The sequence below is a fragment of the Canis lupus genome, chromosome 11 (assembly GCF_011100685.1).
Source record: "Canis lupus familiaris isolate Mischka breed German Shepherd chromosome 11, alternate assembly UU_Cfam_GSD_1.0, whole genome shotgun sequence".
Classification (NCBI taxonomy): domain Eukaryota; kingdom Metazoa; phylum Chordata; class Mammalia; order Carnivora; family Canidae; genus Canis; species Canis lupus.
Window position 1 is genome coordinate 27,048,018 of NC_049232.1, and position 23,868 is coordinate 27,071,885.

The 23,868-nt window shown below is 35.7% G+C and overlaps 1 protein-coding gene across 2 annotated transcripts in view; it reads right to left on the minus strand.

Annotated features, from left to right (window-relative positions):
• KIAA2026 (uncharacterized protein KIAA2026 homolog) overlaps positions 1-23,868 on the minus strand; it is a 117,503-nt gene that overhangs the window by 69,087 nt on the left and 24,548 nt on the right. For both annotated transcript variants that reach the window (XM_038552322.1, XM_038552321.1), the window contains exon 2: positions 22,874-23,074. In XM_038552322.1, coding sequence (XP_038408250.1) covers positions 22,874-23,074 — 201 coding nt within the window. The remainder of the gene's footprint in view (positions 1-22,873; positions 23,075-23,868) is intronic.

The following is a 23,868-nucleotide window of genomic DNA, read 5'->3' on the forward strand; positions in this document are numbered from 1 at the left end:
CAATGGGGAAACACTGGAAGCCTTTCCCCTAAGATTAGGAACATGACAGGGATGTCATGTCCACTCTCACCACAGCTATTCAACAGAATACTAGAAGTCCTAACTTCAGCAATCAGGCAACAAAAAGAAATAAAAGGAATTCAAATTGGCAAAGAAGAAGTCAAACTTTCCCTCTTTGCAGGTGACATGATACTGTACATAGAAAACCCAAAAGACTCCACCTCAAGATTGCTAGAACTCATACAGCAATTCGGCAGTGTGGCAGGATACAAAATCAATGCCCAGAAATCAGTGGCATTGCTATACACTAACAATGAGACTGAAGAGAGAAATTAAGGAGTCAATCCCATTTACAATTGTACCCAAAAGCATAAGATACTTAGGAATAAACCTAACCAAAGAGGTAAAGGATCTATACCCTGAAAACTATAGAACACTTCTGAAAGAAATTGAGGAAGACACAAAGAGATGGAAAAATATTCCATGCTCATGGATTGGAAGAATATTGTGAAAATGTCTATGCTACCCAGGAAAATTTACACGTTCAATGCAGTCCCTGTCAAAATACCATGTACTTACTTCAGAGAGTTGGAACAAATCATCTTAAGATTTATATGGAATCAGAAAAGACCTTGAATAGCCAGGGGAATATTAAAAAAGAAAACCATAGCTGGGGGCATCACAATGCCAGATTTCAGGTTGTACTACAAAGCTGTGGTCATCAAGACAGTGTGGCACCAGCACAAAAACAGACACTTAGATCAATGGAAGAGAATTGAGAAGCCAGAAATGGGTCCTCAACTCTATGGTCAACTCATATTCGACAAAGCAGGAAAGATTATCCACTGGAAAAAGGACAGTCTCCTCAATAAATGGTGCTGGGAAAATAGGACAGCCACGTGCAGAAGAATGAAACTAGACCAACCTCTTACACCATACACAAAGATAAACTCAAAATGGATGAAAGATGTACATGTGAGACAAGAATCCATCAAAATCCTAGAGAACACAGGCAACACCCTTTTTGAACTTGGCTACAGCAACTTCATGCAAGATACATCTAAGAAGGCAAAGGAAACAAAAGCAAAAAGGAATTATTGGGACTTAATGAAGATAAAAAGCTTCTGCACAGTAAAAGAAACAGTCAACAAAAATATAAGACAACCTACAGAATGGGAGAAGATATGACATATCAGATAAAGGGCTCATATCTAAGATCTATAAAGAACTTATTAAACCCAACAGCAATGAAACAAACAATCCAATCATGAAATGGGCAAAAGACACGAACAGAAATTTCATTGAGGAAGATATAGACATGGCCAACAAGCACATGAGAAAATGCTCCTCCGCATCACTGGCCATCAGGGAAATACAAATCAAAACCACAATGAGATACCACCTCACACCAGTGAGAGGGGGGAAAATTAACAAGACAGGAAACAACAAATGTTGGAGAGGATGTGGAGAAAGGGGAACCCTCTTGCACTGTTGGTGGGAATGTGAACTGGTACAGCCACTCTGGAAAACTGTGTGGAGGTTCCTCAAAGAATTAAAACTAGAACTACCCTACGACCCAGCAATTGCACTGCTGGGGATTTACCCCAAGGATACAGATGCACTGAAACAGAAGGACACCTGTACTCCAATGTTTACTGCAGCAATGTCCACAATAGCCAAACTGTGGAAGGAGTCTTGATGTCTACTGAATGATGAATGGATAAAGAAGATGTGGTCTATATATACAATGCAATGTTACTCAGCCATTAGAAACGACAAATACCCACCATTTGCTTCAACGTGGATGGAATTGGAGGGTATTATACTGAGTGAAATAAGTCAATCAGAGTAGGACAATCATTATATGGTTTCACTCTAATGAGGAATATAAGAAATAGTGAAAGGGATTATAAGGGAAAGAAAAGAAAATTAAAGGGAAAAATTAGGGAGGGTGATAGAACATGAGAGACTCCTAACTCTGGGAAATGAACAAGTTGTGGAAGGGGAGGCAGGCGGGGGAGGATGGGGGTGACTGGGTGATGGGCACTGAGGAGGGCACCTGAAAGGATGAGCACTGGGTTTCATAGTATATGTTGACTAATCGAGTTTCAATAAAAATGTATATATATATATATATAAAAAGAAAACTAGAAGCCAATATACCTTGTGAATGGAAAAATATCGACAAAATATTAGGAAACCAAATTCATCAATACATTAAAAGGATCATTCACCACCAACAGGTGGGATTTATTTTAGGATGCAAGGATCGTTTAATATTTGCAAATAAATCAATGTGATATACATCATATTAACAAGAAGGATGAAAACCATATGATCCTCTTGATAGATGTACAAAACGCATTTGACAAAATATAACGTCCATTCATGATAGAAAAAAAACAAACAAACCTCTCGATAATATGGTTTTAGAGAGAAAATACCTCAACATAATAAGGCCATTAAAAAAGAAAGAAAAAAGTCTCACAGCTAACATCATAATCAATGTGAAATCCGATACAAGGCAAGAATATTCAGTCTCACCACTTTTATTCAACATACTATTGGAAGTCCCAGCCACAGCAACCAAATAAGAGAAAAAACTAAAAGGCATCCAAATTGGTAAGGAAGTAAAACTTTTACTATTTGCAAATGATGTAATACTATATATAGAAAACCCTAAAGAATCCACCACAAAATTATTAGAATAAGTGAATTCAGTAAAGTTTCAAAATATAAAATTAACATAGAAATCTGTTGCATTTCTATACAGTAATCACAAAATAGCAGAAAGAGAAATTAAAGAAAAAAATCACATTTACATCTGCACCAAAAAAAAAACCTTGTAAATAAATTTATCCAAGGAAGTAAAAGACCTATACTTTAAATATTGTACGACATTGATAAAAGAAACTAAAGATAACAGAAATAGATATACTATGCTTATGGTTTGCAGTAATTAATATTGTTAAAATGTCCATCCTACTCAAAGCAATCTATAGATTAAGTGCAAGCCTTATCAAAATACCAATAGTTATTTTTTTACAGATATAAAACAAATAATCCTAAAATTTGTATGGAACCACAAAGATCCTAAATAACCAAATACTCTTAAGAAAGAAGAAAGCTGGAGGAATCATGACCCACAATTTCATACTATACTATAAAGCTACAGTAATGAAAACAATATTACGTTGGCAAAAAACAGGCATATAGATCAACAGAACAAGACAGCCCAGAAATAAACCCACACTTACATTGACTTACATCGTCAATTAATCTACAACAAAGGAGGCAAGAATTTACAATGAGGAAAAGATAATCTTTTAAATAAATGGTGATAGTGGGAATGTAAACTGGTACAATCAGTGTGGAAAACAGTATGGAGGCTCCTCAGAAAATTAAATAGAAATGTACTGTGATCGAGGAAGACAAAGACATGGTCAAAAAGCACATGAGAAAATGCTCCGCATCACTTGCCATCAGGGAAATACAAATCAAAACCACAATGAGATACCACCTCACACCAGTGAGAAGGGGGAAAATTAACAAGACAGTAAACAACAAATGTTGGAGAGGATGTGGAGAAAGGGGAACCCTCTTGCACTGTTGGTGGGAATGTGAACTGGTACAGCCACTCTGGAGAACTGTGTGGAGGTTCCTCAAAGAGTTAAAAATAGATCTGCCCTATGACCCAGCAACTGCACTGCTCGGGATTTACCCCAAAGATATAGATGCAGTGAAATGCTGGGACACCTGCACCCCAGTGTTTCTAGCAGCAATGTCCACAATAGCCAAACTGGAAGGAACCTTGGTGTCCATCGAAAGATGAAGGGATAAAGAAGATGTGGTCTATGTATACAATGGAATATTACTCAGCCATTAGAAACAACAAATACCCACCATTTGCTTCCACGTGGATGGAACTGGAGGGTGTTATGCTGAGTGAAATAAGTCAATCGGAGAAGGACAAACATTATATGGTCTCATTCATTTGGGGAATATAAAAAATAGTGAAAGGGAATAAAGGGGAAAGGAGAAAAAATGAGTGGGAAATGTCAGAAAGGAGACAGAACATGAGAGACTCCTAACTCTGGGAAATGAACAAGGGGTGGTAGAAAGGGAGGTGGGGGGGATGGGGGTGAATGGGTGACGGGCACTGAGGGGGGCACTTGATGGGATGAGTACTGGGTGTTATTCTATATGTTGGCAAATTGAACACCAATAAAAAATAAATTAAAAAAAATGTACTGTGATCTACTAATTCCACCACTGGGTATTTACCCAAAGAAAATGAAAACGCTAATTTGAAAAGATATATGCACCCTATTTTTATTGTAGGATTATTTACAATAGCCAAGATATAAAAGCAACTGAAGTAGAGTTTGAATAAATAGAAAATGTGGCAAGTTAATATACAAAGGAATAAAATTCAGCTACATAAAAGAATTAGATCTTTCCATTTGCAATAACAAGAATGGATCTAGAGGGTATGAGCTAAGTGAAGTAAGTGTGACAGAGAAAGACAAATACCATATGATTTCACTAACAATGTGGAATTTAAAAGAGTAAACAAAAGAATTAACACAAAAACAGAAACAGAATCCTAAAAAAGAGAATAAACTGGTGGTTGAAAGGAGAGGGAGTGGGAAAATGAGAAAATAGCTGAAGGGAATGAAGAGATAAAATCTTCCAGTTATAAAATAAGTAAGTCAGAGATGAAAAGTACAGTACAGAACTGTCAGTAATACTGTAATAACACTGAATGTAAACAAATGGTGACTGTACTTATCATAGTAAGCGCTGAGTAATATACAGAATTGTTCAATCACTATGTCATACACTTGAAACAAACAGAACATTGTGTCAACTATACATCAATGAATATTTTCTTTTTTTAAAAGAATGTACATTTAGGAGAGAGGTAAGATAGTGGAGGAGTAGAGGAGCCTAATTTCGTCTGATTCCTAGCAATCAGCTAGATACTCATCAAATCATTCTGAACACCTGCAAAATCAACCTGAGATCTAAGAAAAGAATTGCTGCAATTCTACAAATATAAAAGTGACCACTTTTTTACAAAGTAGGAGGTGTGGAAACGTGGTTCTGAGGAGATATATCAGAAGATAAGCCACGCAAGGGAGGGAGGGAGCCTCCATAAGCTGGGTACCAGAAAGTGTTATAAGCAGTAGAGAGCAAAATCAGAACTATTAGAAGTCTGCCTGAAAGACACTCAGGAGGCAAAGCAGGGCAGAATCCCAGGTGGGACAGCATGGTATATCAGGCTCCCCAGAGTCACAAAAAGAAAGGGGGTGCCTGAGAGTGAGAGTTTACAGGCATTGAAGTAGGGAAGCCAGCTGCAAGCAGTGAGGCCAGGCACCTCCTTTCTGCTCAGTATTGCCATAAACCATGAATCGCAGTACACCTGTGCAACCACTCTCCAAGCTGGGGGCCAGCAAGAGGCAGAACCCCAGCGAGAATCTTCTCTTTCCTTCAGGAGGAGTGGTTAGGGGGAGTGCTGGAAGAGTCCATAAAGTTTGGAGACTTGAAAGGGGGTCCTGTGCCTGAAAAAAAAAAACGCTGGGTCACGGATAGGTGAACACAGATTTCCAATGGAAACCACGCAGACAAGAGCTATTGCTTTTCTGCAAGGGCTCACTGAAGAAGGGGGCCACAAACTTACAATTCCAGGGCTAGAGATGGAGGCACTGCCATTTCAATCCTCCACACCAGTTCCAGAGAGACAAACACTGAGTTCAGCCCCCTGCCAAAGGCAGTGAAATTCTGCTTGGGCAAAAAAAATTGAAAATCACTACAAAAGGCCCCTCTCCCAGAAGAAGAGCAGGAACTTCTCGCTAATACCAAGTTTATCAATCATACAGAATTGTAAAAGTCCAATTCCTGGGTAAAGACCTACATAGCATTCATGTTTTTTTTCTTACTAGTCTTTAATCCTCCAGTTTTATATTTTATTTTCCTTTTCAGCAATCATCTTATTTTATCAATTATTTTTTAAGACTTTTAAAATTTTTATTGTTACAGTTATGGTGTGTGTATATATATATATATATTTCAGTTTTATATGTACATACACACACATACGCATATTTTCATTTTTGGCTTCCTTTCATTGGATTCAACTTCATTTTTGTATCCACATACACACCTATATTAGGTTCTAGCTTCCTCTAACAGGCCAAAATACACCCAAAATCTAGTTTATTATTCTGTTCTATAAAATTTCTTGTTTGTTTTTATTCTCATTTTTCCTTTCTTTTCTTTCCTTTTCTTCTTTTTTCTTTTCCTTTTTGTTTCCTTTTGTTTTGATTTTGTTTGGGTTTCTGTTCTCTTCTGATTTGTGTAGTATATATTTTCCTGGTGTCACTGTTGTTATTATTATTTTTTTTTATTTTCCCTCTCTTGCATTTACTCTTTTCTGGACATAATGACAAGTTGGATGAACTCATCCCAAAAAACAGGCAGTACTCAATGCCAGAAATTTAATTAATATGGATATAAGTAAGGTGCCAGAACTAGAATTCAAAGCAACAATTATAAAGATACTAGCTGGGTTTGAAAAAAGCATAGAAGACACTGGAGAATCACTTACTGGAGAAATCAAAGAACTAAAACCTAATCAAGTCAAAATAAAAAGGCAATTACTACAATGCAATCAAATAGGGAGGCTCTAACTGCTAGGATGAATGAGGCAGAAGAGAGAGTGATATAAAAAACAAAATGATGGAGAATGAGGAAGCTGAGAAAAAGAGAGATAAATAACTCCTGGATCACCAGGGGGGGATTCAAGACATCAGCAAAACCATAAAGCAAAACAATATTAGAATAATTGAGGTCCCAGAAGAGGAAAGAGAAAAGGGGCAGAAAGTTTATCTGAACAAATTATAGCTGAGAACTTCCCTGATCTGGGGAAGGAAACAGGCATTCAAGTCCAGGAGGCACAGAGAACTCCCCCTCAAAATCAATGAAAATAGGTCAACACCTTGACATATAATAGCAAAGCTTGCAAATTTCAGAAATAAAGAGAAAATCCTGAAAGCAGTTTGGGACAAGAGGGCCTTAACCTACAGAGTTAGAAACATAAGGCTGGTAGCAGACTTATCCACAAAAACCTGGCAGGCCAGAAAGGGCTGGCATGATATATTTGGGGTGCTAAATGTGAAACATACAAATCCAAGAATACTTTATTCAGCAAGGCTGTCATTCAGAATACAAAAATATAAAGAACTTCCAGGACAAACAGAAACTAAAAGAATTTGTGACTATCAAACCAGCTCTGCAAGAAATAGTAAAGGAGACCCTATAAGCAAAGAGAAAGCCCAAAAGTAACACAGACCAGAAGGGAAAAGAGACAATATACAGAAGCAGGGACTGTGCAAGTAATACAATGGCACTAAATTCATACCTTTCAATAATTATTCTGAACATAAATGGGATAAATGTTCCAGTCAAAAGGAACAGGGTATCAGAGTGGATAAAACAAAAACAAAATCAAAACAAGACTCAAGATACCTCCAGATTGAAAGTGAGGGGTTAGAGAACCAGTTATCATGCTATTAGACATCAAAAGAAAGCTGGGGTAGCAACCTTATATCAGACAAAATAGATTTTAAACCAAAGACTACAATAAGAGATGAAGAGGGACATTATGTCATAATAAAAGGGTTTAACCAACAAGAAGGTCTAACAATTATAAATATTTATGCCCTTAACTTGGAAGCAGCCAAATATATAAACCAATTAATAACAAAATTAAAGAAATACACTGATAATAAAATAATTGTATGGGACTTTAACGCTCCACTGACACCAATGGACAGATTATCTAACCAGAAAATCAACAAGGAAAGAAAGGCTTTGAATGACACACTGGACCAAATGGACTTCACAGATATATTAAGAATACTCCATATTCATGAATTGGAGCTGTCTACATAACCCAGAACAATCCACACATTCAATGCAATCCCTATCAAAATACCATCAACTTTTTCCACAGAGCTGGAACAAATAATTGTAAAATTTGTATGGAACCAGAAAAGACCCCAAGTAGCCAAAGGAAAGCTGAAAAAGAAAACCAAAGCCGGTAGAATCACAATCTCAGACTGCAAGCTGTATTACAAAGCTTTAATCATCAAGACAGTACAGTACTGGCACAAAAACAAATAACAGATCAATGGAACAAAACAGAGAATCCAGTAATGGACCCTCAGGTCTATCACCAACTCATCTTCCACAAAGTAGGAAACAATATCCAAAGGAAAAAAGACAGTCTCTCCAACAATGATGTTGAGAAAATTGGAGAGCCACATACAGAAGAATGAAACTCTACCATTTTCTTACACCATACACAAAAATAAACTCAAAATGGATAAAACATCTAAACTGAGACAGGAATCCATCAAAATCCTAGAGAAGAACACAGGCGTTGAGCAACCTCTGTCACCTCAGCCACAGCAACTTCTTGCTAGATACATCTCCAATGGCAAGAGAAACAAATGCAAAAATCAACTATTGGGACTTCATCAAGATAAAAAGCTTTTGGGATGCCTGCGTGACTTAGTGGTTGAACATCTGCCTTTGGTCAGGGCATGACCCTGGGATCCAGGATCAAGTCCCACATCAGGCTCTCTTCGAGAGCCTGCTTCTCCCTCTGCCTATGTCTCTGCCTCTCTCTCTCTCTCTCTCTCTGTATCTCATGAATAAATAAATAAATCTTTTAAAAAAAAAGATAAAAAGCTTTTGCACAGTAAAGGAAACAGTTGGCAAAACCAAAAGACAACTGACAGAATGGGAGAAGATATTTCCAAATGACACATTACATAAAAGGCTAGTATCCAAAATCTGTAAAGAACTTACCAAACTCAACACATGCAAAAAAACAAATAATCCAATCAAGAAACGGGCAGAGGGCATAAACAGACATTTCTTCAAAGAAGACATACAAATGCCCAAAGGACACATTAAAAAATGCTCCATATCACTCAACATCAGGGAAATACAAATCAAAACCACAATGAGATACCACCTCACACCAGTCAGAATGGTGAAAATTAACAGGATAGGAAACAACCAATGTTGGAGAGGATGTGGAGAAAGGGGAACCCTCTTGTACTCTTGGTGGGAATGCAAACTGGTACAGCCACTCTAGAAAACTGTGTGGAGGTTCCTCAAAGAGTTAAAAATAGAGCTACCCTACAACCCAGCAATTGCACTACTAGGTAGGTATTTACTCAAAAAATAAAATATAGTGATCCAAAGGGACACCTGCACCCTAATGTTTATAGCAACACTGTCCACATAGCCAAAGAATGGAAGATCCCAGATGTCCATGGACAGATGAATGGATAAAGAAAATAAATGTGATATATATATGTATATATAAATATCTGATATATATATAAATATCTGATGAAAGATATATATACTTACACATACATATATACATGCATACATACACATATATACACAATATTACTCAGCCATGAAAAAGATGAAATCTTACCATTTGCAACGACATAGAACTAGAAGGTATTACGCTAAGAGATATATGTCAATCAGAGAAAGAATATTACATGATTTCACTCATATGAGGAATTTCAGAAACAAAACGGAGGAGCATAAAGGAAGGGAGGGAAAAATCTTTCCTTTTATCCAGAAAGACAAAATCAGAGAGGGATATAAACCCTAAGAGACTCTTAACCATAGGAAATAAGCTGAGAGTTGCTGGAGGGGCTGGGGAGGATGAGGTAACTAGGTGATGGGCATTAAGTATATGTGCTGCTGAAGCGAGCACTGATGGACATTAAGGAGGGCAATAATGATATAATGAGCACTGGGTATTACAAATAACTCTTGAATCACTGAACTGTACCTCTGAAACTAATAATTCACTGTAAACATACAGTGAATTTAATACAGTGAATTTAATTCATACTAAATGAATTTAAATAAAACTTAAAAAAAAAAAAAAAAAAAAAAAAAAGAAGGGCAGCCCGGGTGGCTCAGCGGTTTAGCACCGCCTTCAGCCCAGGGCCTGATCCTGGAGACCCAGGATCGAGTCCCACATCGGGCTCCCTGCATGGGGCCTGCTTCTCCCTCTGCCTGTGTCTCTGCCTCTCTCTCTCTCTCTCTCTCTCTGTCTCTCATGAATAAATAAATAAAATGGGATCCCTGGGTGGCGCAGCGGTTTGGCGCCTGCCTTTGGCCCAGGGCGCGATCCTGGAGACCCGGGATCGAATCCCACATCGGGCTCCCTGCATGGGGCCTGCTTCTCCCTCTGCCTGTGTCTCTGCCTCTCTGTCTCTCTCTCTCTGTGTGACTATCATGAATAAATAAATAAAATCTTTAAAAAAAAATAAATAAATAAATAAATAAATAAAATATTTTTTAAAAATTAAAAAAAAGGAAGAACAAAAAAGCAGCAGCAGCAGCAGCTACCACCACCGCCTAAGCCCATGGCTAAAGTAGAACTACAGTCATATGATCTTTCCATACTTCAATGTCTCCCAATATGACCCTTTCTTATGAGGATTTCAAAGTCCCTGTCTAGAACTGACTTTATAGTATTCTCAGGCACTCTCTGACCGTTTGACAGAAGAATTAAAAGGGTGACAGAATGTCAAGTATCATGATAGGTGGCAGGTTAATTATACACGGGGAGGAAAGATTTGTTTAGCACTCCCACGTTATCATACAACATGTTGTTGCCTAAATGTCACACTTCCCTTCTGAGGACTCAAATCTTGGGATAGGCTTAAAAAAACCTTAAAAACCTGCCTATCCCACTATCTGTATGACACATTACAAATTCAATATTTATTTTATGTTTAATTTATGAAAGAAAAGCATGCTTAGGTCAGAAAATTTAGAAAACAGAGTTTAAAAAAAGTCTCATCATTCATGTGTTTTTATGTGAACTCCAATTTGGTTCCACATAAGTTAATAATTTCTTGGCACTGAAAAGAAGGCAAAAGGCCATTGCAGCTAGGAAGCAAGAATCAGGAAAAGAATGATAAGAGGTTAGACAGGTATGGTGAAACTTAAAGGTGAAAGAGGGTCTTATTAATAATATTAAGCCATTAATAGTTTTTGTGTGTACTTGCTTTGTTTTGGGGAGATCATAGGTACTAGGATAGGTAAGTGGCACCATCAAATTTGCATGTGGGAAAATTCACTCTAGCTTTAATGTAAAAAACAGCCTGGAATTATGTAAGCATGGACACTGTTAAACCAATTAAGAGAAGATTACCACAGTCTTAAGTGAGAAATAAAGGAACTAGACGGTGGTAGAAAACAGAGAGGAAAGTGGGCAAATTCAAGAAAGATTTAAGAAATAAAATGGTCAGGATTTGGGGATGGATTTGTGAGGGAAAGGAAAGTGTCATGGATGCATCCCAGGTTTCTAACTTTAATGATCAAATAGATGGTGGTGCCTTCTGCCAAGGTAGGGAACACTACAGTGGGACAAAGTTTCAGGGAAAATCATGCTTTCTTATTTAATTTTGGACATAATCATTTTGAAGAGAATACCTACAGTATCTTTTCTTTGCCACCAGCTTTACACTCTATCCTTCTGTATAGCTTATCTGTATATTCTGTATAGCTTATCCATGTCAGCAGGCAACCTTACCCACTAGCTTCCCTTTGGTTCAGTCAAGGGAACCCCGGCAGATGATCCAAGAGGAAAGTAGGGTGAAATAGTTATTCCCTTGGCTCCTTCTCTGTGAGGCTGTTTTGGGCTGTGTCCTTCAATAGGAGGTGTCATCTCAATACAGTCTCTTTTTTGTAACTCTCTTCTGGGTATGAGTAACTACTCCCTTTTCCTCATTCTGGTTAATAGCGTTATTTCCTAACATTCTGCTATATTTCAACCTCTGAAAAGAAACCGTCTTCAAATGATCTTAAGTTGAATGTGGCACTTATTTCCAGACAGATGAGAGACACTGGCACTGAAAGAGCCCACATCCAGAAAATGTGTGAAGTAGGCAATTGGATCTGAAACTTAGAGGAGAAATTTGGGCAAAAGACATGTATCTATGAGTCTTCTGCAATAGGTGATATAGGAATAGATGAGATCACTTACAAAGAAAGTAAAACATGAGAAAAGGAAAGCTCTTGAACAAAAACTTGAGATTTGGCAACATTTGGGCAGTAAGAACTAGATGGAACTAAAATATTGGACAAGGATGACACTTAAGGCCAAGGGAAAGTGAATGGAGTTAAAAAGTTGGAAGATTCATGTGTTGCTGGGAAGGAGTAGGTATATTAAATTTACTTTCTAAATTAACAATGCATAATGAGACATTTTATTGCTATAGTGTATTAAACACTATACAGAGAACCAGTAAGATGGTAACTACTTTATCTTCACAACCTTAAGAGTATATTATAATGGTGGGGCACCTGAGTGACTCAGTGGTTGAGCATCTGCCTTTGACTCAGGTCGTGATCCCGGGCTCCTGGGATCAAGTCCCACGTCAGGCTCCCCACAGGAGTCCTGCTTCTCCCTCTGCCTATGTCTCTGCCTCTCTGTGTCTCTCATGAATAAATAAATAAAATCTTAAAAAAAAAGTATATGATTATGGCAACATTCCTTAAAATATTAAAGAACTTGCTACAACATTTAATTAAAAACATAATGAATTCACACACACACACACACACACACACTGCTATCTCTATCTTCATCCTTAAGGAAGACATGTACAAAAATGTCTATTGTAGCATTCTCTAAGAACAAAACACTACAAAAAATAAAAAATATCCATCCCATCAGGTAAGTAAACTATAATACAGTCAATAACATAATATAGTAGCACTTGAAATAAACTAGAATGAATAATTCAGCACAGATAAATCTGAGACACAATGTTCAATGTAAACAGAAAGCTGTTAAATCATTTATATAAAAGTTAAGTCATGCAAAAAATGCTATATATTATCTACAAATACATACATATGCTTAAAACAAAAACTGCATAGAAATGACCTCTTTTTATGGTCATGAAGGAGTAAACTGGAGCAAACTTACCTTCTGACTATAAACAATTACAAAACTGAACAAAATATATGAGGTGGAGCCACAGTGGAAAACAGTATGGAGCTTTCTCCAAAAGTTAAAAATAGAACTAACTTATGATCCCAATCGCACTACTGGGTATTTATCCAAAGAATACAAAAACACTGATTTAAAGGGATATATACACATTTACATTTATAGCAACACTATTTACATTAGCAAGGTTACGAAGCAGTCCAAGTGCCCATCAATTGATGAATGGAAAAAGGAGATGTGTTAATACATGCAATAGAGTATTATTCAGCCATAAAATATAATGAAATCTTGCCATTTGCAACAACACGCATGGAGCTAGAATATTAAGCTAAGTGAAATAAGTCAGCCAGAGAAAGACAAAAATCATACAATTTCACTCATATGTGGAATTTAAGAAACAAAACAAACAAAGAGGAAAGATGAAAGAGAGAGTCAAACCAAGGAATAGATTCTTAATTATAGAGAACAATCTGATGGTTGGGAGGGAGGGGGAGGATGGGCTAATTAGGTGATGAGGATTAAGGAGAGCATTTGTGATGAATACAGGGTAATGTATGGCACTGTGAACTTACTATGTTATATACCCCCAACTAATATAACACTGTATGTTAACTAATTAGAATTAAAATAAAAACTTTATATTATAAATATATATTTATATATTTTATATATATAAAAATTTATATATATATATATGAATGAATCAAATGTTTTCAGATCTGAATATTAAATAGTTCAGGACTGTGATCTCCAAGAAATAAAGCAAATTAAGTGATCCTTACAACTGACAAGCTTTCTGAGTAAAGACAATTTCCAAACTCTGAATACAAGAACAGGGCAACCCAAACAGTCCAATGGATTTCAGCTAAAGAGATGGAAATGAGCACTGGGGGAAAATAAGGCACCTAGAAGTTGTGAGATAATTCTGAAAAGAAGGCAGCTATGCAGAAAAGAGCTTCAGAAATCTACACAAAGATCTTCAGGTTTGCTGAGTACTAGCCTGTGACTACACAGTGTAAAACTCCAAAAAGTTTAACAAGAATGACCAGGACACTGTAAGCACAGAAGCTTAAAGACAATGAGGAAAGCATCTGGAGTAGAAAGTCCTCATCCCTTGGGAGCATTCTGTGGAGAAGCCCCAGAGGTCATGCATTAGTAAATAGGGCCAAACTGGAGGGAATACTATTCTAAATCCACTATAGAACTTAAAATCTGGACTTGAAATGATCATCAAGCTGATCTACAAAGAAGCTAACTGCTTGCCAGAATAAAGCCCAATTCTCTTTTTTATTTTTTAAAGATTTTTAATTTATTTATTCATAGAGATACAGAGAGAGGGGCAGAGACATAGGCAAAGGGAGAAGCAGGCTCCTCATAGGAAGCCCGATTGGGACTTGATCCCCAGACCAGAATCACGCCCTGAGCCGAAGGCAGAAGCTCAACCGCTGAGCCACCCAGGTGTCCCAAGCCCAATTCTCTTTAAAGAAAGAAAATAAAATTTCAGATATGCACCAAGGTAACATTCATATTGTCTAACTTCCAATTAAAATACAAAAACAAACAAAAAATCACTGTACATGCCAAGAACAGAAACCAGGAGAAAACATAACCAGGAAAAAAACTAGCCAAAAGGAAGACCTAGAAAAAACTAAGATAATGGAGCTAACAGAGGAGGACATTAAAACCCAAACTTAATGATGAGAACTTCTATATTCTTAAAAAGAACTAAGTATCTAGAGTTGAAAAAAATACAAATCTGAAAAAGTTCTCTGGATTAGACACTGCAGAAGAGAAAACTGGTAAATTTAAAAACTTTCACAGAGAAAATTGAAAGCCTATACATCAGAAAACAAAATGAAACCTAAGCAAGAGAAAGACAGCAGAAAATTTATCTGAAGAAATAACTGCTGAAATCTTCCTTTGTCTGAGGAAGGAAACAGACATCCAGATCCAGAAGGCAAAGATAACTCCCAACAAAATCAACAACCACAGACCCACACCAAGACACGTTGTAATTAAATTGGTAAAATATAGTGATAAAGAAAATATCTTAAAAGCAGCAAGACAAAAGAAGTCCTTAGTTTCCAAGGCAAAATCCATAAGGCCACTTGTAGATTTCTCAACAGAAACTTGGCAAGCCAGAAGAGAGTGGCATGATATAATATTCAATAGGCTTGAAAGGGAAAAATCTGCAGCCAAAAATATTTTATCAGGCAAGGTTATCAGTCAGAATAAAAGGGGAGATAAGGAATTTCCCAGACAAACAAAAGCTAAAGGAGTTTGTGACCACTAAACCAGCCCTACAAGAAATATTAAAGGGGGCACGTCTGAGTGGCTCAGCATGGTCCCAGGATCGAATCCTGCATCAGGTTCCCTGCATGGAGCCTGCTTCTCCCTCTGCCTCTCACTCTCTGTGTTTCTCATGAATGAATAAATAAATAAAATCTTAAAAAAATAAGAAATATTAAAGGGGATTCTTTGAGTGGAAGGGAAAAACCAAAAGTGACAGTAAGAAGGAAGGAAACATAAAAACAGTAAAAGTGAGTATTTCTGTAAAAATCAGTCAAGGAGCTCATTTAAAAAAAGATGGAATATAATATATACCAAAGTTGTGGGGAGGCGAGGGGAAGATTAGATTCAAACTTGAACAACCATCAACTTAATGTAGACTGCTATTTGCAGAAGAAGTTATATACAAACCTAATGGTAACTATATATCAAAAACCACTAATAAATATGCAAAGAATAAAGAAAAAGAAATCCAAATATATTACTAAAGAGTATCAGCAATGGGACACCTGGGTGGCTTAGCAGTTGAGCGTCTGCCTTCGGCTCAGGGCGTGATCCCAGGACCTGGGATCAAGTCCCACATCCCCAGGATCCGGGATTGAGTCCCACATCAGGCTCCTTGCAGGAAGCCTGCCTCTCTCTCTGCCTCTCTCTCAGTGTGTGTCTCTCGTGCATAAATAAGTAAAATCTTAAAAAAAAAAAAAAAAAAAGTATCAGCAAAATATAAAAGGATCAGAGAAAATTTCCAGGAACAACCACAAAACAAGTAATAAAATGGCAATAAATATATTATCTATCGATACTTTCAATGTAAATGGACTAAATACTCCTAATAAGACTCGACTCTATGTTGTCTAAAATAGACACATATCAGACCTAAAGAAATTGCAGATTGAAAGTGAGAAGATGGAGAAACAGTTATGCAAATGGAAGTCAAGAGAAAGCCAGGTAGCAATACTTGTATCAGGCAAACCAGACTTTGAAATAAAGACTGTAACAAGAGACAAAGAAGAGCACTCTATAATTATAAAGCAGACAATCCAACAGGAAGATATAACAATTGTAAATATTTATGCACACAACATGGGAGCACTCAATATATAAAACAGTAACAAACATAAAGGAACTCATTAATTATATTAGTAGGGGCCTTTAACATCCCATTTGTTTCAATGCACAGATCATAACACATAATCAACAACAAAACAATGGTGTTGAATGACACAATGGACCAAATGGTCTTAACAGATATATTCAGAACATTCCATCCTAAAAGAGCAAGATACATATTTTTTTCAAGTGCACATGGAACATCCTCTACAATATATCACATATTAGGTTATAAAACAGGCCTCAACAAATACAGTAAGATTGAAGTCATACTATGCGCCTTTTCTGACAACACTATGAAACTAGAAATCAACCACAAGAAAACACTTAGAGACCACAAATACATGGAGATTAAACACATGCTACTAAACAATGAATGTGTCAACAAGGAACTCAAAGAAAAATTTAAAAACATGTGGAAATAAATGAAAATTGAAACACAAAAGTCCAGAATCGTTCGGATGCAACAAAAGCAGTCCAAAGAAGAAAGTATATAGCAATATAGGTTTACCTCAAGAAGCAGGGAAAATCTCAAATAAACAACCTAACCTTACACTGAAAGGAGCTAGAAAAGAACCATAAATGATGTCTAGAGCCAGTAGAAGGAAGGAAATAATAAAGATTAGGGCAGAAATAAATAATGTAGAAACTAAAAAACAACCGAACAGATAGAAAAAACCAGGAGCTGCTTCTTTGAAAAAATTAATAAACCTCCAGCCAGACTTATCAAAAAAGGGAAAGGACCCAAATAAATAAAATCACCAATGAGAGAGGAGATACAATAGCAATCAACAACAGAGAAATACAATTCTTAGAAAATATTATGAAAAACTATATTTCAACAAATTAGACAACCTAGAAGAAATGGATAAATTCCTCGACACTTATAAATTACCAGAAGTGAAACAGGGAGAAATACAAAGCTTGAACAGACCAATAACCAGCAAAGAAACCAAATCATTACCCAAAGAACTCCCAATAAACAAAAGTCCAGGGCCAGACGGCTTCCCAGAGGAATTTTACCAACCATTTAAAGAAGAATTAATACCTTTTCTTCTCAAACGATACCAAAAAATAAGAGAAGGAAAGAAAACTTCCAAATTCATTCTATAAGGCTAGCATTACCCTGGTTCCAAAACCAGATAGATATAATTTAAAAAGAGAACTAAAGCCATTATCATTGATGAAGACAGATGCAAAAATTCTCAATAAAATACTAGCAAATGGAATTTAACAATACACTAAAAAAATCATTCACCCACCATCAAGTGGGATTTATTCTCAGGTTGCAAAGGTGGTTTGATATTCACAAATTAATCAACTTGATAAAACACATCAACAAGAGGATAAGAAGCATACAATAATTTCAATAGATGTAGGAAAAGCATTTGACAAAATACAACAAAGTACAACCTCCATTCATGATAAAAAGCCCACAATAAAGTAGTGTGTTCCAAATCTAACATAATAAAAACTATACATGAAAGATCCACAACCAATATCCTAGATGAGGAAAAACGGAGAACTTTTTCTCTATTATCAGAAACAAGACAGGGATGATCAGTCTCACTACTTTTATTCAACATAGTATTAGAAGTCCTAGTCATAGCATTTAGACAATGAAAAGAAATAAAAGGAATCCCAATCAGCAAGGAAGAAGTCAAACTTTCACTCTCTGAAAAGGAGCTGATGTTATATACAGAAAAGCTAAAAGAGTCACCAAAAAACGGCTAGAACTAACAGACCAACTCAGTAAAGTCGTAGGACACAAAATCAACATACAGAAATCTATTACATTTGTACATGCGAGCAATCAAGCAGCAGAAAAAGAAATTAAGTAAGTGGAATTCGTTTCATTTACAATTGCACCAAAACCTATATGATACCTAGGAATAATCCTAACCAAAGAGGTAAAAAACCTGTACGTTGAAAACTATAAAACAATGGTGAAAGAAATTGGAAATGCACAAAGAAATGGAGAAACAGTCCATGCTCTTGGATGGGAAGAGAAATTTTGTTAAAATGTCTATACTACCCAAAACTAACTATACATTCAATGTAATCCCTATCAAAATAACAGCAGCATTTTTCATAGAGCTAAAACAAAGAATCCTAAAATTTGCATGGAACCATGAAAGACCCCTATCCCAAATAGCCAAAGCAACCCTGAAGAAGAAAAGGAAAGATGGAGGTGTCACAATTCCAGACCTCAAGCTACATTACAAAGCTACAGTGATCAAGACAGTATGGTACTGGCATAAAAACAGACAGATCAATTGAACAAAATAGAAAACCCAGAAATGAATCTACAATTATATGGTCAATTAATTTCAAAAGAAGCAGGAAAGAATATGGGAAAAAGCAGTCTCTTCAACAAATGGTATTGGGAAAACTGGACAGTAACATGCAAAAGAATGAACCTGGACCACCTTCTTATACCATATACAAAAATACACTGAAAATGGATTAAAGACCTATATGTGAGACCTGAAACCTTAAAAATCCTAGAGGAGAACACCGGCAGTAACTTCTTTGACATCAGCCATAGCAACTTCTTTTTAGCTATTTCTACTGAGGCTAGGTAAACAAAAGGGAAAATATACTGCTAGGATTACACCAAAATAAAAAGCTGTGTACAGTGAAGGAAACCATCAACAAAACTCAAAGGCAACCTACAGAATGGGAGAAGATATTTGGAAATGACATAGCTGATAAAGAGCTAGTATCCAAAATATATAAAGCACTTATAAAACTCCACACTCAAAAAACAAATAATCCAATTTAAAATATGGATGACATGAAGACATGAATGACAGAAGACACGAATAAGACATTTTTCCAAAGAAGACATTAAGATTGGCCAACAGACACATGAAAAGATGCTTAGCATCACTGATCATTAGGGAAATGCAAATCAAAACTACAATGAGATATTACCTCACACCTGTTAGAATAGCTAAAATAAACAAAACAAGAAACAACGGGTGTTGGCAAGGGTGTGGAGAAAACGGAACCCTCTTGCACTGTTGATGGGAATGCAAATTGGTGCAGCCACTCTGGAAAATATTATGGAGGTTCCTCAAAAAGTTAAAAATAGAACTACCTTATGATCCAGCAATTGTACTACTAGGTATTTACCTGAAATATACAAAAATACCAATTCAAAGGGACATATGCACTCTCATGTTTATACCACCATTATCTACAATAGCCAAATTATGGAAACAGCCCAAGTGTCTACTGACTAATTTATGGATAAAGAAGATGTGGGGTATATATACAAGGGAATATTACTCAGCCATAAAAAAGAACACAATCTTGCCATTTACAAGGACATGATAGAGCTACAGAGTATTAATAGTAAATGAAATAAGTCAGTCAAAATAAGACTAATACCTTATGATTTTATTCATATGTGGAATTTAAGAAACAAACAAGCAAAGGTTAAAGAAAAAGAGAGAGAGACAAACCAAGAAACAGACTATCAACTACAGAGAACATACTGAGAGTTACTTAGAAGGAAAGTAAAATGGGGGATGGGTTAAACATCATAAAAAGATATGCATGCAATAGCAGACTTTCAAACTACATGAAGCAAAATCTTTCAGAATTCAAAGACAAAGAGACAAAGGTCCATACTCTAAAATCAATTGTAGTTCTACATATTAGCAACAAAAAATTGTAAACTGAATATAAAAATGATTTATAGTTTCATCAAAAATATGAATATGTGGATAAAGATAACCAAATATGTGGAAAATATAATCACTGAATACTAAAAAATATCACTGAAATTTACAATTATCCAGAAACTTATATTCAAAGTACTTACATCCATAATATATAAAAGACAAAATCCATGCAATTTCAATCAAAATTTCCTCAGGCTGTTTTTTTTTTTTTTTTTTTGGTAGGAGTTTATAATATGATCTAAATTACACAGAAATGAGAAAATCCTAGTATAGCCTAATAATTTTGAAAACAAACAACAAAATACAATGCTGGAAGACTTATATTATCAAATTTCAAAGCTTACTATAAAGCTATAGTAAATGGACTAACCATATGGAAAAAAATAAATTTTTACCTTTACTTCAAACCACACACAAAAATTAACTTCAAATGAATCATAGGCCTAATCATAAAAAATAAAATTTAGAGGTGCTCCTGGGTGGCTCAGTCGGTTGTCAAACTCTTGATTTTGGCTCAGGTCATGATCTCAGGTTGTGAGATGAAGTCCATGCAGGCTCTGTATTAGGCATGGAGCCTGCTTAAGATTCTCTCTCTGGCCCTCCTACCCCTACTCTCTCTCCCTTTCTAAGTATAAATTAATCAATCAAAATAAAATAAAATTTAGAGATTTCTGGGGGAGAAAGGGAGAAAATTCATAATCTTAGGTAAGCTTTCTTAGGTCATAAAAAGCACAAAACATTAAAAAAAGAATAAATCTAAAGTGAAAATGTTCTGTTTCTTAAAAAACACTGAAAATGAAAAGGCAGGCAAAAGACTAGGAGAAAATATTTGGAATAAATATATATCTGACAAAGTACTTACATCCATAATATATAAAAGAATTCTTAAAATTCAATAATAAAATGCACAGGAATGATAAAGTTAGAGTAGTTTCTTCTGGGGACAAAGGAAAAATGTAGGGAATACTGATTTAACTATGTTACTTTCTTTGAAAATTACTAAATAGTAGGTACACAGACTTTTATTACAATTTTATTTATTCCTTGCTTCATGTTTAAAATATTTATAATATAAAACTTAAAAGTTAACACTAAACCCAAATAAAAAGTTTAATTCATATTACTGTAAGAAATTATTGTAGACCCTAAGATATTTAGTGGATTTTTGCCTGTATCTTATTCACCTATGTTTGACATTAAGCACAGGACACACAAACATATGTAAAACTGGAGAAAAGAAAAAGACTTAGATTCCTAGTTTCCTACTAGATATTTCCCTCATTGCTTCAAACAACTTACTGAAAAGAGTTCACTGATCTTTCCTCATACTATAGACTCAGGCTCTTCTCTTTTCTTTGCTGGTTCCATCTTTGTAAGTCATAAGGACAGTGTATTACTTAGGAGCACGAGCTTTAGAGCCAAAATGCCTGGGTTCCAATCTTGATTACCATTCAAAAGTTGCCTGACCTTGGGCAAGTTAATGAATCTCTCTGTGCTTCAGGGTAAATGTTAAGTACATTAGAGCTAAACCTGGCAAATAATCATGTTCCGTAACTATTAACTATTCTTTTTATCTTCTTATTGCTGCTATAACTATTATTACAACTATATCCTGACTTATCTTTGTCTCTTCCTTTGTTCCCCCTTAGTATTAAGGAAGGTACTAAGTCTTTACTTGACCACACAACAATCTGATCTCTCTCTCCCTATTTCTGGTCATCAGTAGTGAAGATCTAGATTCCTATAGCTTTCTTCCTACAGGCCTTTTCTCTATTTTCTCTCTATTCCAATCTATTATATACTATTGTCAGATTAATCATTATCCCTTTTCATAAGATCCCCTTTCCTACAGCAGGAGTAGTTCTGTGAGGTTCTGTAGAAGGGGAAAAAAAGGATTTCCAGGGGTTCTGAATTAATCACTAGAATAAAAAGTATGGGGGATAAAGTCTCAAGGTTGAATTTTAATCATACAAATATCAAAGCAAGCTAAATTATGAAAGTAGCAAAGACATATAAATTGTCTTTGAGTAGCAATAGCAGTTCCCTATTACATCAGCAATCACTCCTACTATAGTTTGAGTTTGAGATTTGATTTAGTATGAAAATCACCAATCATTTTTGAGTAATCACTTACTTCTTAGGGCCCTAGTCTCTTTTGTTATAAATAGTTATATAAATGCCATCAATCTATGCTTCCAGACAGTAGAAGGTAACACTGATTAAGCACAACATTTCTGATGAGCCCAGGGTAAGCTGAGTTAGCCAGAAAGTTAATATCCAATGGAGGAACTGGGAGAGGTGAACTTATGCATCATTTTGAACTACATAATCTCTGAAGTTTCTAATTTTAAAGATTGTGAATCTATTCTAAAGATATACAAATCTATATAAAACTCTTCTAATTTAAAATTTGGTAACACTTCTATATTCATTTATAATTCATTTAGTAATACTTCTAGAAATCTAGGAAGCATTCTGAAATCTTCTGTAAAAATTATTTTTGTATAGCTTCAAGGTAATTTGGTTTGAAATTTAAAACTGTATTTTTAAACAAATTTCATTATGAATTCATACTAGGGTGGCAATATATTTTGCAACACTATAAAATGCACCCAAATTTGATACAAGCACACAAAGGTTATATAGCTGTTCTTTGAAAACCAGTCCTAGAAATCTAAACATGAAACTTTTTTTCGTTAACATTTACCTTTTTTCTTCTTTTGCTCTCAGCTGTTCTTCCTGTCTCAAAACTTGGACCATTATAGATTCAAAAACTCCACTTGTCAAGCCTGCCAAACTTCGTGGTGTTGACCGACGCCTCGTTGAGGTACATGCAGTTCCCTTTTCATCCTCCAATCCATAATAGCCTTTAGATGTAACTGCTATCGTTGTCTTTTCTCTCAAGTGCCTTGGAGAAGAATAAGTCAATTCATAAGGTCAAATCTTCTGGGTAAGCAACAAGTCCCCTTAACCAGCATCTTAATAATCTCTTTTGCTAACTGTATAAAAAGTATATAGTTAAACCCTACTTCGCTACACTCAAGATTTTTATCTGCCCTATATTTAATTTCTAATTTTCTATACCCATATCATAAAAATCAGTCTAAGAGACAGTCCCTTCCCTACATTTAAGAAATACACAAATCTTGGTGCACTTGGGTGGCTCAGTTGGTTGGGTGTCTGACTTTGGCTCAGGTCATGATATTGGGATCCTGGGATCAAGCCCTAAGTGGGCTCCCTGCTCAGTGGGGAGTCTGCTCTTCCCTCTCGCTCTCCCTCTGTATCTTCCCCTGTGTGTGCTCCCTCTCTAATAATTTTTTAAAAAAACTTTCTTTAAAAAAAAGAAATATATAAATCTTTCACATTAAAATTAAAGATTAAAACACTATCTCTTAAGGGAAAAAAGTTTATTGTTTGCAAAATTAAATGCAGCTTATCTATACATTTCTTCATATATTTCATACTACCTATGATTAGTATAGGAAAATGTAGAATATTATCAAAACATTTTAAAAGAAAATTCATGGTACATAAACACTTGGGAGAAATTATAAACAAATAAGTACTACAATATATTAAGTATTATAATATGTAATTGCAAATCTGGAAACCTGACTTACCTATAAAAAGAATCTAGGAATCAGGATTCTCTCTTCAATGTCACACCTATGTCTCCCTACCCTGTAATAGTCATTCTATTAA